This window comes from Phocoena sinus, chromosome 15 (genome assembly GCF_008692025.1).
Source record: "Phocoena sinus isolate mPhoSin1 chromosome 15, mPhoSin1.pri, whole genome shotgun sequence".
NCBI lineage: Eukaryota > Metazoa > Chordata > Mammalia > Artiodactyla > Phocoenidae > Phocoena > Phocoena sinus.
In genome coordinates this window covers 63,937,804-63,957,754 of record NC_045777.1, presented here as the reverse complement: position 1 = coordinate 63,957,754, position 19,951 = coordinate 63,937,804, and the positions used below count along the sequence as shown (strand labels likewise).

General features: G+C 47.2%; 1 protein-coding gene across 1 annotated transcript in view; it reads right to left on the bottom strand.

Moving 5' to 3' along the window:
- XYLT1 (xylosyltransferase 1) overlaps positions 1-19,951 on the bottom strand; it is a 311,724-nt gene that overhangs the window by 42,958 nt on the left and 248,815 nt on the right. The window contains 1 exon segment of the mRNA XM_032605511.1: positions 4,034-4,114. Coding sequence (XP_032461402.1) covers positions 4,034-4,114 — 81 coding nt within the window.

The window sequence follows — 19,951 nt, the reverse complement described above, 5'->3', positions numbered from 1 at the left end:
CTATATGTCTTTCAATATATCTAGCTACTTCATTTTTGGAGGAAAGCAAGGAAATATAGTGAACACAACACTCCCCTTGATTTAATTATAGGAACAGTCAGGACCAATTTGGCAGCTACTAAAGTACCAGTTTGCCTTTATGCCATCTCTTAGCAGCGGGAGCTGGAAGTCCAAATTGGCTGCTAAAGGCTGAAGTTAGGGATGCGAAGGTCAAAACTGCTATTAGGAACCACGTGGAATTAAAAAACTAAGGCGCCTTGTGGCCTATTTGGTATCTCACTGCTTGCTTTTGTCCCTCTCCATCTCTCTGTCTTTTAAACTCTCTTCCTCTGTCACACTGTCTGGTCCCGAAGCATGAAGCATCAGAATGGGAAGGCATTTGGAGATCATGTCATTCAACCACTTTGTTTTTCAAAGGGAGAAAATGAAGCCAAGAGAAGCAGAGTGGCTGCCTCAAAGCCACCCAGCATATTGGAGGAAAGCAGGACCAGAACACAGACAGGCTGCATCATGCAGGGATTTGAGTTTGGGCTCTGGGGACACACTCACTTAGGTTTGAGTCCTAACCCTGCCCCAGCTGCGTGAGCTTAAGCAAGTTACTTCACCTCTCTGAGTCTCAGTTACCTTATCAGTAAAATGAGGCTAATACGTTGAGAAGGGTCACCGTCTGTAGCCAGAAAATTAAACTAACACAAAGGGAAAGAGAACAGAAGTTAATGGGTGAGGGTGGTCAAAAGGTACAAACTTTCAGTTATAAAATAAGTAAGTTCTGGTGATGTAATGTACGGCACGGTGACTACAGTTAATAATACTGTGTTGTACATATTCGAAATTTGCTATGATCTTAAAAGTTCTTATCACGAGAAAAAAGATTGTAACTATGGGTGGTGATGGATATTAACTAGACTTATTGTGGTGGTCATTTTACAATATATACATATATTGAATTGCTATATCACTTACTTGAAACTAGTATAATATGTCGGTTATACATTAATTAAAAAAAAGATTCTTGCCAGTGAACTACTTGGCTATTTGATGTGATGTGTTTATTTTACTTTAACCCTCTCCAGAAATAATAAGAAATAATTAGGCAGCCAGAAAAAAAAAAAAAAAGAATTAACAGAGTCTGGGCTTGATGATATCATTTGAACTGCTTGATTCAGCTACGTCTGAAGTCAGATACTAATGTTTTAGTTGCATCACCCAATAACTTCCTTTACCCTTTAAGCGAGTTTGAGCTGAGTTTCTGTCACTTCCCACCAAAAAGGGTCCTTCCTAACATGCCATCAGTGCAGAGCCAGAGCGAAGCCCCATCCAGGCTGCACCCGTGGGAGACATGAGGGAAGATGGGCGTGTCTAGGTTTGTTCAGTGAGGCCTCAACTGACAAAGAGGAGAAAGTCACTGTTGATGGCTCATTTTACTACTGAATTAATTCTAAATTAATCTCCTGAATTCATCTCAGTGAGAGAATCCCAGCTGAGGACTCATGCATGAGTGTTGGAACTTGTGAGCTGTTTTGTCCAGAGAGCCTTGGGTTTTAGGGTTTTAGAGGGAGATGCAAGCAACAACTCCTTAGCCTGCGTCTTTATCCTGCCCTTTATCCTGCTGTGCTGTTTGGGTACCACCTGTCAACTGCTGATGCACATCAACTGGACAAGATGTACTCATACACCCAGAGGCACAACTCTGGCCTATACACCATCTATTTATTTCTCCCACCTGCAATATTTGCGTCCAATGTTTATCATGGCAATGACATCATCACTACCACCACCACCACCATCATCATCTTCATAGGGCATTTATGATACGCCAAATGCCTTATATACAACATCTCATTTAATCCTTCCAACAGTCTCGTGCGTATAAGTCCATTGATGTTTCCTTTGTACAGATAAGGGAACCGGCTCAGAGAAGTTAAGTCACCAGTCCAGTGAAACACAGACAGGACGTGGTGGATCAGAATTTCAACCCAGGAGGTATGACCTCAAAACCTCATGATTTTAACCTCTGTGTTGTAGCCAGTTCCTAGCACAGGGCCTGGAAATAGTAGATAGAGAATAAATACTGAGCAGGCTGAAACAACAATACCAGGGTGGATGTAATTCAGACACAAGTCTATCAACTTACAGTGGATTCCTTTCTAATGATATGACTTTGCACAAAACGTGTATTATGTTACTTGGAAGTGAAGAAGCATCTCCATTCTCTACCTAAGGGTGGGGATGCCAATATCTGGTCTAGTTCTGACAACTTACCACCTCCATGGAATCTTGTTCAGCTCTACCCTGCTTCCATGGGCTTTGGGGCCAGAGAATTGGGTTCAAACTCTAGCACTTACCAGCTGTGTGACTTTGGGAAAATCATTTGGGCTCCCAAAGCTCCCTTTCTTCTCCTGACAAATGGAGGTAATAATACGTATTTTTACATTGAGTGACTGTAAGAATAAAGTTGGATCCCGTGTGAAAAGGGCCCAGCAGAGCGACGTGCACTAGGCAGGAACACAGTCCACTATATGTCTACCATTCTTCTTTATCCACCAGGCCTCTCCAGTGTAGTGGCCAGAACACGCTACACTAATCTGTGCTAATTTACAGAGCACCTTCAAGTCTGGGGGCTCCTTTTAAGTGTAAAGAATGCAGGCTGCCAGTAGGACAGGCCCAATCTAGAAACAGACAGCTGGATGCAATCAAAGTTCAAATTGAGGAAAATGATACAACCCAAGGATTCTGGGGTTACTTCTTGAAAGCTCAGGAAATGGAGCTCGCTGCTTGCTTCTGTCCCTCCCTTCTGTGCATATCTGGGTAAAGGGGATCACAGAAACAGCTAAAATGACACTTCCATCGGCAGTGGTAGAGAACACCTACAGCAGAGCCGGCAAACTGAAATGCCAACAGGGTGAGGTAGGGGAGAGGGCAGCAAGGACTGCAGCAACCTGCAGAACGTGGGCTTTGTCTAAGGACCAGATCATAACTTCCATGAGAAAATTCAAGCACAGATTTAGTGGACCTTTGGCTCTTTTAAGATGAGCTGGAAATCTGGATTTCTCTGGGAAATATTGCTATTTTTAAATGGGGCTATTGACTTTCAAATGAAGCACCTGAATTAAACAAGACAAAACCAGCACGAAGGCCAAAGAAAACACATTAACACACTAAAGGTATCCTGTGAGCTGCCAGATTAAGTTCTGAATGCAACGCTAGGAAAAGGCTCTAAGATGGCAGAGTGATCCTGGGCAGTGTTTTATGTCCAGATGGTGGAGCGGACCCTGTGGTCTCTCCTACAGAGGGTGCTCAAGACTGTGTCCCTTCTAGCTGATCTCTGGCCACGGAGATTTAGACTCAGCTCAAAGCGGGACTGTAGTGATGCTGTTTGGCTTTGCTCAGTTTAAGTGAGAGAGGCACAACAGATCCAGGTTGGGCTTCTGGTGCCTCAAATCCCTGCCAACATCTTAGGCAGCAAGAGTGAGGCAATGGTGAGGGCACAGCGCTGGGAGTCGGGATACTTGAGTTCAACTCCATGCTGGTATGAGACTCTTTCCTGCTAGAAGGTAAATTCCATGAGCGTGAGGATTTTGTCTTGTTCTCCTCTAGAAGGGTGCCTGGCACATGCTTGGCACTAAGTGAATATTTGTTGAATGACTGGCTGACCGAATGAATGATCTGGGGACATCATTTACTTAGACTATGGGCCTCAGTCTTCCTACCAATAAATTGGGTATAAAAATGACTACCCTAGTTTCCTTGAAGGACAGCCATAATGTGATAATGGACTAATGAAAGGGCTTGGGGGAAAAGGTGTAAAGGACTATGACATGATGAGACACATTCCTTGTTATCTCTGTCCCTGGCTGGCAGGAGACACCATTTCAGATGCTACAAAGAAAAGGCCAAGGCCCATCCATGCCATGCCTCTCTCCCATCCTCAACTTTTCTCTGGCTGCCTCAAACCAGCCTAGAAGGAAGCTCCCAAATGATCACTCAGATTTCCATTTCCCTTTTGCACAAGGGTAGGGGGAGGATATACTACCTGGCATTGTCCCGGCCATGTGACTTCAAGAAATTCATATCTCGGTATCGGGAGAGAAATGCCACCAGCTGGTCATTTGTCCTGTGGAAGCAAACCGAGAGGAAAGTCAGGGTCCTCCAGAAATCATGGAGACTTTGTGTCCTGGCTCCTTTCTTTGTCACAGAAACCAGGTTCCCTCCTTCTTTCACACCATGCAGGTAGGTAAGGCATCTTCTTTCATGTGTCGCCATCACTGAGCTTACCACAGTATGCTAAAATGGACTGTTTGTCTCCTACGTACTCCATATGCTGTGAACTCCTTGAGAATAAGCATAGTACCTTATTTGTTTTGGAATCTCCGGTGCCCAACACTGGGCTTGGCAAACTGTAAGGCATCAGTGAGTACTTCAATGCCAGATACAGAGTAACCTCAGGGCCTTTGCACTTGCCGTGCCTGGGAAATTCTACCCCATATCTTTATCTTTCCATGTCTCCTCTTGTCATCCAGGTCTCCTTTCAAATGTCACCTCTTCAGAGAGGCTTTTTTTTTTTTTTTTTTTTTTGCTGCCCAACCTAAAGTAGCACCTGCCTCCCCCCACCCCCATCACATCACTATATTCACAACATGAGTTCACCACCATCTGAAAGAGCTGTATTTGCTCACATTAGGACGCAAGCTCCGTGAGGACAGAACCTAATGAAACTCACTCATCACTGGCACATAGTGAGAGGTACATTAATGTCTGTTGGATGGATGGATGACTCAAGGTGAGATGAGTTTAAACTGACTCCTTCAAATGCGTTTTGAGGAATGAATGAGTCAATGAATGAATGAAGCCATAACCCCCAGGCTGACTGAGAGAACTTTAAGAAATATGAAGTGCGATGCAAACGGGCGACACTGTTCCCGGCATTGTTATCCCAGATTTATCGCCATCAATCTCGGCACTAGCGGTGTAGTCACAGCTGATCAGCTTGTGCGTACAGCTGTGACGGTACTTTAAAAGGCAGTCACACGAGGTCTCCATCTGCCAGAAACGCGGTTGCCTCTTACGCTGAATAAACCCAAACAGGTAAATGGTGCTGAAGTGACAGCTCCTTTATCATCTGGCTTCTCGGCTCAGGGATTTTTACTTAGAAGGAAAGGGTTAACCATTGTTTCAAATTGGGAGAAACGGTGAAGGCGCACCTCTGGGAAGAGAAAGGAGGCTAGACTCTGGGGGGCAGGTGGGTGCCTAAGAAAGCGATGCCTGTGCTCTGGAAGCAGAAAGGGCTGGGGACAGATCCCAGCTCCACTCCTGACCCAGCTGTGTGTCCTATGGTAAGTCATTCAACCTGAGTGGCAGCCTTCACCTGGCTGCCCTTCACACAGGAGGTATGCGTGCTGATGGATAACTGGGTGGACTTAAAGGGCATACAGTAGGTGCACAATAAATGCGAGCTGCTCTGCTTTGGGTCTCCCACCACCCGGTCAGGGCCGCCCTCACCCCTCACCCCCTCCTTCGGTTCCCTACATCACCTGCAGTGGCGCCACTCCAAGCCCCTGCTCTCTGGTTGGACAACTATTGTTGACCAACTCATAATTTCAGCGGAGGGGGACGGAGAAGTTAACAGAGGCTGCAGTGGAAACGAGCACTGCCGACATCCCGTACTAATTTACAGAAATCAACACCACTTCAAAACCTGCCGTTCTAGTGGCTGCAAGATGCCAGAAAAACCCCGTGTGCCTACAGCAAGGTAAACCCGCCCAGACACACACGCAGAAAGCTTAGTCCTGTGGATGCGCACAGAGGCGAATCCCAGGGACACAGGCAAAAGGCCAAGTCCACGTGTCCATGCACACGTGGAGCATCTCCGCAAACAGGCGACGTAAAGCCCACGCGTGCTTCCCTCCCAGTTACGGGTTGCTGTGGGCAGAGGGCCTCTTGAAGTTGCTGGAGAGGTGGAAACTAAACCAGCCTGCAAAGGAAATGAAAGCAATCTCTCTTTCCAAACCATAGAGGCCCGTTACATCTCCGCGTCTTAGCAGTTCCTGTTTACCAACCCCCTCTCTACTGCCTGAGACAGTTCATTATTGTCCTCCTGAGGAATACCGGGACAAGTTAACCTCTGAATGGGTCCCTGGCAGCAGGAATAATAAAGAGGGGCCTCTGAGCGGCCTCAGTGGCAGGATTGAAGGGGCCGGGCCGGGGCTCCTGGGCCCCCGCTCACGAAGCCTCAGGCCTCCCAGGGTCAGCGGCTGAGGCTCCATTTAGCAGCCCCAGAAAGCGCTTTTCAGGGCCCTGAGCTGGGGCCATTGTCACATTTACCGCTTCACTGCGTCCCCATCTGACTGGGATGAATAGGCATTTAGTGAATTTACTTAGCGATGCTTCCACATGAAATCGTCTCAAAAGATGACATCTTAGGGGAGGGAGCGTAGACAGGGAGGGGGCTGCGTATTCCAGGCCCAGAGCTTGTGGGTAAAGCGATTTTCAAAGCACAGCGCTGGGTCCTGGCTGGGCTGGACACGGAGGGGACCCTGCCTCCCCCTCCCTGGGTGAAGAGCCTGCCCCTCGAGCTAAAACCTGTCCCCCAGCCCTTCTGCAGGGGGAGACAGAATTCGGCTGAGGACCAGGTTTCCCTGTGGGGCTTTCCGACGCCTGTTGGTAATTGCCTACATAATATTTAGTTCCCTCTGAATAATTAACAGCTTGCGATCTGTTGTCATTTTACCCAGTTCCGTGCTCTCTCCCACTCTCTCCCCCTCACACGCATTTCTCACTCCTTTCTGGTGGAGTCATTTGCCAAATGAATTCCACAGCTCATCACTTGTGTCTGTCTCCTCCACAATTTTCTTCCACCTTTTGTGGAAATTATCAGAAGACACGTCTATGCCAGTTCCTCCGATTCATGGTGGGGCCTCTGGGACCCATCACTGTGGCCTTTGGAGCCACTGGGACATCTTTATGGGAATATGTAAGTAAATAAATATTATAGTAAATAATTTGTTTTAATAAATACATTTATTTTAATGTAAATAAACTTATTGGAACCATGTGGGAACCTCGGTTAGAAGGAAATACATGAATAGTAAAATGAGCTCCTGAAGCACCACCATTATGAAATGTCCACCATGCCCTAGGCCCCAGGGCAGACTTTTGCTACAATTTATTGCATTTGATAATCACAAAGAGTCTCTAAAATGCGAGTTTCATTCCCATTTTACAGATGGGCAACTGAGACTCAGAGAAAACACCCATTTAGTGAACAGTGTAGAACTAGGATTGGAACCTGGTTCTAAATGCAAAGCTCGTGTTCTTTGCTACTAGATGGCTTCTACAAATGAATGAATGGATGAATGAATGAATGAATGAGTGAATGAATTCCATCCCAGGTACAAGAGAAAACACACATGTGTTCCACTGCCTCCTTGTTCAGAGCCTGGTCTTGGGACCAGCAGCATTAGCCCACTGCTATTAGACATGCCCTACCTCAGGCTCCACCCAAGATATACTGAGTTAAAATTTGCCTTTTAACAAGACTCCCAGGGCATGTGTGCGCCCTTTAAAGTTTAGGACGTGCTGCTTCAAGCCAAGCATGAATATTGGTAGTTAATTCTCTTCCTCTTCATCTTCTCCCCACGGTCTCTTCCTGAGAGCCCAGACTTCAGGCAGGTTACTTTCATCTCAGTAAGCCTCAGGTGTTGGGAGTATTAAATAAAATAATGCACGTAAGACCCGTGCGGTAGCACCCAGCCCACAGTGAGCCCTTGATAAAGGTTAACTGCTATTTAAGAGTATTATTATTGCCATCGTGAGCATCAGAAGCTTAAGACATTTTGAACTGAGGACAGCAGTATAAAGACCCAACCTGATTTGAACTTGGAAAGCTCTCTGTGCTTCATACCCACGAATTTCCTGCAGAGCATGGTTTGGGAGATGCTCCACAGAAGGGAACCTGTCTACAGTCTCCCAGCTGGCATCACAGTTATGAACTGGCTCCCAGAGGACCACCACACTGCTGTGTGTGTCAGATACGCACGTAGCTCTGGGCATGAAGACACCCAGGAAGAAGGGGGATAGCTCTTAGGTCCTCGGGTGCCCAGAAGTCCAGTCACAGCCCAGCCTGTCTGCAGGCAGCGAGTGGCAGGGCAAGGAGTGGATGGGACCTGCTCAGTTTCACTTGGAAGGAGCCCATCCCAGAGCCAACTGCCCTCCTCTGGGTCCCTCCTGCCCACCCCGATACCCCTTCCCTGATACAGGATGCTAACACGCTGCCAGAGGTGTTCATGGCTGATGGCGAGGCTGACGGCGCTAAAGCAAAGTTCAGCACAGAGTTTTGTGAATGTCAGGATTTCAAACCCCTGATGCTGCCAGGTATGCCCAGACCCCAGAGGGCACCGGATGTAGCCCTCCTGGAGGCAGTGGGCGGGCCATTTGTGGAGCGAAGTGTGGATGGAGGCCTGTGGAATCGGGCAAGCTGAGCATTGAGGCACCTTCAGTCTGAGCTCAGAATATACTACAGTATTTCCCCAACTTCTTCCACTAGTGTATCATCTGTACAGTTATTTCCTATATATGTTCAATTTAAGTACCACCTTTGCATTACCCTATGCAACAGTATTTGTGGTAGCTGATGTACCCTTCTATTTTTCAAATTTCAAACGGCAAAATACACATAAAATTTGCCACCTTAACCATCTTAAGTGTACAGTTTAGTTGTATTAAGAACATTCATATTGTCGTGCAACCATCACCACCATCCACCTCCAGAACTCTCTGCATCTTGCAAAACTGAAACTCTGAATCCGTTACACAACAACTCCCCACTTCCCCCTGCCCCCGGCAACCATCCTTCTACTTCCCGTCTCTGTGCATATTCAGAGTAGTCAAACTCTAGGGACCTCATGTAAGTGGGACCATACAGTATTTATCTTTATGTGACTGGCTTCTTTCACATGGCACAATGTCCTCAAGGTTCCTCCCTGTGGTGGCATGGGTCAGAATTTCTATCCTTTATAAGGCTAAATAATATTCCATCCTGACGTACCGTTTTTATGTTTTCTCCTATGACATGTGAAAAGCAATAATGATGCCTTGTCCGTATTCCTCCTAAAGCAACTGGGCCACCAAAGGCATATGGAGAGTGGCCATCTGCCCCGGGGTGCCCAGGACTGAGGGGGTGCCCAGGACACAGAAGTTTTCATTTTAAACTCAGGTGGTTCTGGGCACATGGATCTGCCACGGGATGCGTGACCCCAGGAGAAGCGTCATCCTCCATCTTTCTATGATAAACCCGAGTACAGAAAACCATGATGGTGGCAAGGCCGACTGTAACCCTCTCCTGTGCTTTTAAAATTATAACCATGAAACTCAGGCTACAGCAAGATCATGAAACTACAGCAGAGGCAACAACAGCACCTAACACTTGAGTACCTACTATGTGGGGACACTATTTTAAGCACTCTGTACCTATTAACCCACTTATTCCTCATGGAGACCCTATGAAGTAGATGCTGTAGTATTTATATCCATTTTTTATTACAGAAACGGGAATATGCATCTTCGTGGCTTTTTTTTTTTTTTTGCGGTACGCGGCCCTCTCACTGTTGTGGCCTCTCCCGTTGCGGAGCACAGGCTCCGGACGCGCAGGCTCGGCGACCACGGCTCACGGGCCCAGCCGCTCCGCGGCATGTGGGATCTTCCCGGACCGGGGTGCAAACCCGTGTCCCCTGCATCGGCAGGCGGACTCTCAACCACTGCGCCACCAGGGAAGCCCCAGACTTCATCCTTTTAATGGCCGCACAGCCTCCTATGGAATGGGCACAGCCGATCCCCTAGTGATGGACATTTAGGTTGTTTCCTCATTCGCCTCCCTGCTTGCAGGTATTGCTCCTACGAACATCCTCGCACATTTATCTTTCCACATGTGGGTATGATAGATTTTTGTAGGATTAAATTCCCACATGTGGAACTGTTCATGCAAAGGATGCCTTTGAGTCTCTCTTTGCTTTCAGAAAGACTCATTACATGGACTGAGGCTGCCCCAAGGGTTGAGGGCATGGCTGGGGCTCACATCATTACACAGGAACTGACCAGCTGGCTACCAGTGGTGTGGGCAGGGAGAAGGAAACTGTAAAGGGGATGGAGGTGGGGAGGCTGGTGGGCTTCTCCAGCAGGATGGCCAGGCCTGAGTAGGGGCCTTCTGGTTTCCCCATGGTACCAACAGCCAGTGGGACCCAAATGAACCTTCTGTCAAGCAGCATGGGTGTGGGGGGCACGGCAGAGAACTACCCTCCTCGGTACTCGGGGCAGCTGTTCCAGCTGGTGCCCATCTGTCCGCTAACAGCCCCGGGATTTTCCATCGGGCACCTTGGACGATACTTTTCAGGAACCTGGCCAGAGTCATGAGGTGAGCAGGCATTGGGTCTAATTCCATTCTGTTCCTCCAGGACCCGGTACACAGTAGGTGCTCAACAGTGATTCAGCACAGTGTCCGCCCCATGGGATGGGCTCAGCCCCCGAGGGCGGAGAGCACAGGCTCTCTACATCTGTGCCTTTGCCCATCCCACTCCCTCTGCCAGGAATGCTGCTCCCTGAGTCTCTGACCTGGGAGAGATGTGGAGCAGAAAACAATCATAATGCGGGTAGAAAACATGCCTTTTGTTGCCTGCAAAGTGCTAAGTGCTCCTCCTCCTTTTAATTTCACAGTAACCCCATCACGTGGGTACTAGTTTATATGTGAATAAAGTGGGACACAGAGATTTAACAGTTTGGCCAAAGTCTTAGAAGAGGTGGAGCTGAGATCTGGACCTCAGCACCCCAGGTTGAGAGCGCAGGCTCTTTTCATTCCTGCTTTCCTCGTGGTGCACAGGCTACAGGAATATGCTTCATTTCTTTAGAAAGAGCCAGGAAACAAGCAGAGGAAACTGCAGCCACCTTCTGACGCCTCCTGCTTCCTTCCAAGGGGATCGCTGTGGAGCATAGGTTGCACATCAGGCGTCGTCTGTCCGGGGTGTGGGCCTTTCTGTGGCGCCGTCTACAATCTGACCCCAGCCACCCGATTCCTCTCACTGCACTCCATCCCACAAGCGGATTCAGACCCATTTTTCCATCCGGCTTATTTCTTTTTGGGTTGGGGAGAGACACTCCCATCACTGTCCTCGACTTTCCAGACGGCTCATGCTTGAGCCTTACCGAAGTCTTCTTATCTGCTAGGAAATCTCTCAGGAAGGCCAGAACTCCAGAACAACCAGAGGAAAGGCCAAGTTCAGAGTTCCCCGAAGAAGAGGCAAGAGCAAAGGCAACTGGAGATAAGAGAAGGCAACCCCTGATTCAAATGTAGTGGAAGCTCATAGCGAGACCTGAGTGCTAGGATACAGGGAAAGCTAGATGCTGTAATTCTTCCTGGACCCTGGGGGCATAATTACAGCCGTAGTTGGGTACCTGAGGAAAAGTGAACTGGATAAAATGCAGCCCCAGCTTCTAGGCTCCACTCTAATCTATCCTCGGGGAAGCAGTTGTAAGATCTTCTAGAACGTAAGTCTGATCGTGCCCCTTCTTCTACTTAATACCCTTGGTGGTTCTCCATCCCCTGCAGGACAGTGTCCTAACTCCTTAGCAAGGCTAGAAAGTGGGTTGTCAGCTGGTTCTGCCCGTTCAGTCTCGAGATTACTTGAAGTTCTCTAAACGTTCTGTGCCCTTTCATGACTTCAAGATTTTGCAAGTTCCGTCTGCTCTCCTAGGAAACATGATTTCCCAGTTTGATAGGTCAGAGGCCAGACCCCTGGAACCTCAGTGGGTAAGGCAGTCATGGTACCTGTCCTCTAGTGGCGGGAACAGCCGGGCAGGCAGACAAACAGGGAGATTCTTGGGATAGGGGGTGAAACACCAGGTAAACTAAAGCACAAAGCATTCTGGAGGCACCAGGGGACAGCTCTTCCCCTCCACACAGGCAGACAGCAAACTAGATAACCACCTGGATAATAAAACCCAATTGCTTTTAATTGGATGCACCTTTTTGTTACTGGTGACAATGACGCAGAATTAAAACATGCTCACTGCGTTTCTAGGAACTGGCAAACCATTTCTCAAAGCCTCAACACTTTCACAGAACATTTGTAAAACACACGTTTTTCATTTTAAGCATACATCAGCCATTCTAAGAGGCAGTTTATCTGACTTTTCATCGGTGGGAACTCTAAACAAGTCAGCCCTTCCTCCAGATGGCTGTAATGGAAAGGTAACTGACAAGAATCAGCACCCAGAGGCCCAGCCTGATAAAATAACATGGCTGGAATCATGAATGAAGAACTGAATTGCCATTCAGCTGTGTGTGCACGCGCGTGTGTGTGTGAAGTCTGTTTGATTGTATTTTAATTCTCTGAAATCTGGTTGTCCTCATATGCCACGAGACATCTCAAATGAGCAGAACATTTGGTTAACTAAATCCTGCATCCCTCTACAACGACTGATTACAGCCAGTTATTTGATTTGGTTTTGAGGGGGACAAGACAAGGCCTCCTTTGGAGGACATCAAAAGACTGAATCTTAAAAGTAAATGCGATTTATGTGGGAAAGCCAAAACTTCGCTGCAATGAAAGCTGTTTTTAGAAAGGTGTTTGTAGAAGTTTCTCTCTGATCTTTGCCACTTTCTTGCTGTTTGATTTTCAGCAAGCTCGCTGAGTCTTAGTTTTCTAATCTGCAAAACAGGAATGACAATGGCCTCTGAGTTGCCTGTGTGTTGGGGGTATGGCACGCACAGTACCTGGCCCATAGTAGGTGTTCAGTAAAAGGGAGCCTTCAGAAGGAAGTCCCTAGATCTTTTGCTTAGAAATGCTGGCGGGAAGGCATTCCCACTCCTTACCAATCTTCTATCAAGCTGTGACATTTTAACTCTTATATGCCTGTGTTCCCATTTATAAGCTATATATGTTCAGTTCCCTTGACTGTAAGCTACCTGAGGACATGAACCTTGTCTGATTCGTCTCTTTCCCCAGTGTCCAGCACAGGCCTGAAACAGGGCAGGTTCTAGCAGCCACAGGCCTCTTCCTCTTTGGGTCCTCATGCCTGTTTTAGAGTGGTCCACAGAAACTGCTCTAAACACGTGTGCTGCATTCCAGAATGAGGGCTTTTCTGTACTGTCCCTCATGCTGGCAACACCTTTCCTACACATTTGCCTGGTCAATTCCTGCCTGTTTTTGCAAGAATCAGCTCAGTGTCAGTTCAACTGGCAAGGGATAGAGTATAAATGAGTGTTAAACTAAACTGATCTGTTAATAAGTTCAACTTTCCTTCTGTGTGTATGGCTAAAAACAGATATTTTACACCATTTCACATTCCCCTGGGTTCAAATGATGGCAATGACCTATGATCCATTCCAAGTCACCAGACAAGTGTTCCCAATGCACCAACACTAACACATCAGTATTTGAAGTGGTTAAAATAATACAGAGAGATGTAGGTTCAAGTTCTGGTTCCACCACTTATGAGCTGTGTGGCCTTGGGCACGTCATTTCATCTATTTGAAGCTCAATTTCCTCTTCTTTAAAACTGAGGATGGGGGCTTCCCTGGTGGCACAGTGGTTGAGAGTCCACCTGCCGATGCAGGGGACACGGGTTCGTGCCCCGGTCTGGGAAGATCCCACATGCCGCGGAGCGGCTAGGCCCATGAGCCATGGCCACTGAGCCTGCGCGTCCGGAGCCTGTGCTCCGCCACGGGAGAGGCCACAACAGTGAGAGGCCCGCATACCGCAAAAAAAACCAAACCAAAACAAAACAAAACTGAGGATGATAACAATACTTAACTTTATGGGGTGGCTATGAGGATTAAATGAAATAAGAGGGCATTAACTGTTGCTTGCAACTGAACAATCCTGGCTGATACAGAAACTGGTATCAGAAGTGGGATAATGACTGGTGGGCAGGGGAGAGCAACAGGTATCGCTTCTAGGTTGAGTAGCTTAGCCCACAGAAGGCTAAAACGCTAGCTATCATTATCATTATTATTATTACTCCTCTAGGACTAAAGTCTGCATTCTGCTGGGGGTGGAATACAACAAGGATCTCCATCTCCCAGAACATCAGGCTTAGGTCAGTTCAGATTTCAGTCCTGGGGTGAGACTTAGCTCAGAGGACAGCTGACTGTCCCTGAGCACCTTGGCAGCCTGCCAGGTTCACTAGCCTGTTCGTATTGGAACCAGGTCAAGATGCAACACAGAAGAGAAGCCATACACTCCTCCACGGAAAAAGAAATGCTGTAGCTACCCTTGCAAACCTCAAACAGACACAGATTCTTGGCTCAAGAGAGATTCTGGAGGATCAGGACATGCTGCACCCAGGGTATTTTTTTTTTTTTTTGCGGTACGCGGGCCTCTCACTGCTGTGGCCTCTCCCGTTGCAGAGCACAGGCTCCGGACGCGCAGGCTCAGCGGCCATGGCTCACGGGCCCAGCCGCTCCGCGGCATGTGGGATCCTCCCGGACCGGGGCATGAACCCGTGTCCTCTGCATTGGCAGGTGGACTCTCAACCACTGCGCCACCAGGGAAGCCCAGATTCAGCTTTTTTAACTGGTATCACTGAGTTGTATGGACCCATTTCAACGGGGGTAACTTAAGCCCCGGTTTTATTTGACTCTCCGCGAACTCATGCATCCTGCTCATTGGGTAAAGCCTATCCATTTACAGGCACTCCTGATGTGTTTACTAGGGGTAATGCCTTAGTCCCACTCCCCTTTTGTTCTTATAGTGACAGTGTTTCTTAAGAAAAAAAAGTTTAACAAATGTCATCTGGGACTATTCCAAAGACCTGTTCACACATGGCTATGCTGGAAAGGTACTGGTACAAATTCACTGATCATTGATGAATTACTTGCAGTGCGAGGTCCTCGAATATTTTAACGGCTTGGATTATTAAAGAGGACTGTATTGTAAATTGTAAAAACAGGATGTATGTATGCTGCATGAGGGGGGGAGTCATGTCTATTTTGTTCCCAACACTCTATCCCTGCTCATCCATTCAGCAGATATTTATGTTAGACCTACTGTGTGTCAGGTACTGTTCTAGATGCTGGAGACACAGCGATGATCGACTGAGACCATGTCTCTGTGAGAACTTATCTCTGCTCCCAGGGCATCCACTGTATGTCCTGGATTAGCTTCCCTCCTGTGTATCGGGAACGGTACTAGTTATGTTCTATACTTGCAAGAATCAAGAACATAGTCACCCTGATGATCTGCTGTGTTCTGAGGTTCAGATGAGGAACTCCAGCTGAGAAAGGGTTGGCTGGCACAATGTCTGGCACGTAATAGTCGCTTAATATACACAGGGACAAAGGTTGAATGAAATCCCTGAGGCTGTGCAAGGTCCCTGAAATGGAATTGCCAAACGTACATAGAACCCCTTTTACACCAAGGCAGATACCTGGGCAGGTCCAACTGAGATGAGTCCAACTGAGTGATAGGCAGATGTGCCACTGTCCTGCAGGGACATCACTCTGCGTTGGGTGACCGGGTTTGAAGCTTGCCTATCTGCTTCCTTGCTGTGTGATCTTGTAAGTTACTTTACCCCTCTGAGCCTCCGTTTCCTTGTCTGAGTTGGGCAAAGACTTCATGAGATCATGTATGTGAAAGGCTCAGCCCAGTGCCTGGCACACAGTAAGTGCCTGATTATCCCAGAGCTCTTGTTGCCTGTTCCCTCTGAGGGAGGGGAAGGATGACTGGCTAGCTGGCTTCCCCAGGCACACCAGTTACAGTCATCAGGGCTTTCCCCAGGGGGAGCTGTGGCCCTTGGGGCATGGACAGTGCCCAGGCGCCCAGGAGCTCAAGAGCAGCCCGGAGATGGAAACAACCTAAGTGTCCATCATCGGATGAATGGATAAAGAAGATGTGGCACATATATACAATGGAATATTACTCAGCCATAAAAAGAAACGAAATTGACCTATTTGTAATGAGGTGGATAGACCTAGAGTCTGTCATACAGAGTGAAGTAAGTCAGAAAGAGAAAGACAAATACCGTATGCTAACACATATATATGGAATTTAAGAAAAAAAAATGTCATGAAGAACCTAGGGGTAAGACAGGAATAAAGACACAGACCTACTAGAGAATGGACTTGAGGATATGGGGAGGGGGAAGGGTAAGCTGTGACAAAGTGAGAGAGAGGCATGGACATATATACACTACCAAACGTAAGGTAGATAGCTAGTGGGAAGCAGCCGCATAGCACAGGGAGATCAGCTTGGTGCTTTGTGACCAACTAAAGGGGTGGGATAGGGAGGGTGGGAGGGAGGGAGACGCAAGAGGGAGGAGATATGGGGATATATGTATATGTATAGCTGATTCACTTTGTTATAAAGCAGAAACTAACATACCATTGTAAAGCAATTATACTCCAATAAAGATGTAAAAAATAATAATTAAAAAAGAAAGAACAAAGCCAAGACCAAACTCTCTGTGGTTGGTTCCCTTGCTGGCTCCCAAACAGCTGAGGTTGGCAGAAAAAGGAAATCCACATACAGAAGCCGAAATCCCTCTTTTCCTACTTTACCTTTTTACTGTTTCTTCCTTTTCTTACATAGCTGAACCACATATGTTAAAAAGCCAATAATACTCAGACGAATTGAAAACGGGTGTTCAGAAAAACCCTTGTACATGAATATTCATAGCAGCACTAGTCACAGTAGGCAAAAAGAGGAAACGACCCAAACATCCACTGACAGATGACTAGATGAAGCAAATGTGCTCTATCCATACAATGGAATATTACTCAGCCGTAAAATGTCACGAGATACTGACACGCGCTTCAACATGGATGGGCCTTGTGAACGTGATGCTCAGTGAAAGAAGCCAGACAAAAAAGACCATATAGTGTACGATTCCACTTACGTGAAATGTCCAGAAGAGGTAAATCTATAGAGACAGAAAGCAGATCGGTGATTGCCCGGGGCTGGGAAGCAGGGGAAACGGAGAGTGACTACTTAGTGGGCACAGGGTTTCCTTTCGGGATGATCAGAGTGTTTGGAACGAGATAGTGATGGTGGATACACAGCACTGTGAATGTGCTAAATGCCACGAACGCTAAATTTTACGATATATGTATTTCACCACAATAAAAAAATACCAGCGGAAGCCCCAAATTTCAAACTGAAAAAAAGTCATTATAACATAGCTACAATAAGAATCATGCTTGGGGGCTTCCCTGGTGGCGCAGTGGTTGGAAGTCCGCCTGCCGGTGCAGGGGACGCGGGTTCGTGTCCCGGTCCGGGAGGGTCCCACATGCCGCGGAGCGGCTGGGCCCATGAGCCATGGCCGCTGAGCCTGGGCATCCGGAGCCTGTGCTCTGCAATGGGAGAGACCACAACAGTGAGGGCCCGCGTACCGCAAAAAAAAAAAAAAAAAAAAAAGAATCATGCTTGGTATTTCGTATGCACTATTCACTTGATCCTTGAACCACTCCAGAAGGTAGGCAGCAGTAGCTGTATTTTACAATGGAGCAAACTGAGCTTCTCAAAGCTTGGATAACTCATCTAAAAATGGTGATGATGTTGATGATAGTGATGGTGATGGTGATGATGGTGATGATGATGACTACTGAAGATATAAATCATGTGTTCCAGGCACCTGCCATATATTGACTCATTGTGCCTTCTCAACAACCGCATGTGATGGGTGCTGTTATCATCACCCATTTTGCAATGAAGGAGGACAGAGAGGTTAAATTACTTGTGCCAGGTTAGACAGTTCACATATAACAGGAACAGGGATTTGTACCTGGCCACCTGACCTCAGAGTCCAAGGGCTTCACCAAAGAGGCCTGGAGGATACATGGTGTGGTCATGGAAACTGGAGGGAAAGTGCTGCTATGTCTGCCTCCCAGCCCCCTCTTGTGGAGACAGGGACAGCTGAGATACCTGCCTTATGACATCAGGGAATTACATGTGACATCGGACGCTCTCCCGGCTGCAAGGGAGCCAGCATGTGGCTGGACAGGTGTGACATGTCACCATCCCTTGGCCTGCTGGGCCCCCAGATGGGGCTCCCCTCTATCTGTGCCGGCACCTCCAGTTAAGGGGAGAAGTGGCTGAGCCAACTTTAGGATTTACGAGAACCCACCATGGTTCATTGCTCTTCTGAAATTGACTCTCTGGCTCTTTGGAATGTTTTCCATTTTAATGGTGGAGAGGTCTGAAAATGCCTCTGGTGGAAAGAAATAAGACAAAAGCCTTTCCACTGGTCTTCAATCTAGGAAAAAACGGAGATGCTCTTAATAATCATGGAAGTAAAAAACATGCAATAAAGGATCAGCGAGTCTTCTACCATTTGGGAATAAATGACAACTGGCACTGCAGCCACAGTGGTGTTACATGGGACGGCCATGGATCCATTTGTTCCCTGATTTCTTACTTCAGTAAGGGCTTACTGAGCTCCTACTATGTGCCAGGCACTGCCCCCGGCACCGGAGACACAACCTAAGTGAAACAGATGTTGTTTCTGCACTTGAACAACTGTCAACCTAGTGGATTTACCCTCTTGTCACCCTACTGTCATCATTTATTGATTGAGCACTTTCTCTGTGCCAGGCAAGGCACTTCACATTTCACAGCTTCATCCCCACGGTGAAGGCTGAGGTAGGTGACTGATGGTTCCCATTTGACAGATGGGTATGGAAAGGATGAGCAACTTGTCCAAGGTTTCATGACCAGTAAATGGGATAGGCTGGCTTCAGACTCTGCTGACTCTGCAAGTGTACACTCGGATCCCTTTGCTACACTTCCCACGGCCTCAGTCCTGGAAAATTTCTGCCAAACAGAGATGAGAAAGAAGGTTTCTGGGTCCCGCTCCAGGTTACAGTGTCCTTACAGGAAACCCAGGGGCCTGGGGACTAAGAAACCCGAGTGGGGCAGAAAACCCAGCAAAGAGAGAAAAATAACTGCACCGAAACAACGGGGGACTGGCCTGATGGAAAATAATTACCTGAGCTATAATGTATGTATCCACTAGCAGAAAATATTAGCTATTGTATTTCCCCTCTTCCAGCAGCCTGGTATAGCTCTCTACTTTTTTTCCTTCCTTTTTTTCCCACTGCCAAGCAACTGATTAAGAACTAAAGCAATCTCATCATGGCGCTTTCCAATAAAAAACTTTTCACAGGTTACCTGATGCTTTTAGGATAAACTGGGGCTTCTTAACATGGCCCTCAGGGTCCCACAGCATCTGGGTCAGCCTACCTCTTCAGCCTCATTCTGTTGGCTTATCCCCTTACCATACCCTGTCCACCTAACACTCTCAACTTGCTGCATGGGCCATGTTCCCTCATGCCTCAGGGCCTTTGCACACACATTCTCTGCCTGGAATACTCGGCCCCTATTTTTTTTTTTTCACGCAATTAGTTCTTTCTCTACTTCTAACTCTCAGTTTAAGGACACTTTTCCAGGGAAGCTTTCTCTGATTCCCTAGAAGAGAAAAGGTTATATACATGTTGGTTTCCTATATTATATGTATGTGAACTTCTGTCCTAACAATGTCATAAGGATATAATTATTTAATGCTAATCTATGAAGGCAGGAATGTTAACCCTAGTGGTGGCTGTAACTGCAGATCCTAGCAAATGTCTGGCACATTGTATGTTCCCGCTAAGCATGTGCTGACTAGTCAGTCAACAGATTGACTATGTGAATGGATCAATCAATCAACAGTGAGGAACTTATATGTATGTGTATACCTGAATCACTTTGCTGTACACCTGAAACTAACACAACACTGTAAATCAACTATACTTCAATAAAAATAAATAGTGAGGAACTAAAGCTGATATTTCATTAGAGTGTACTTTGCGGTCATCACCTTGGTTAAAAATTCATCTCTCTCTTGTCAAATCAACACTGCAACTTGGGGCAGACTCATGGGACAAATTACAGACAGGGAGCCCAGACACATCCAGGCAGAACGATGGTGG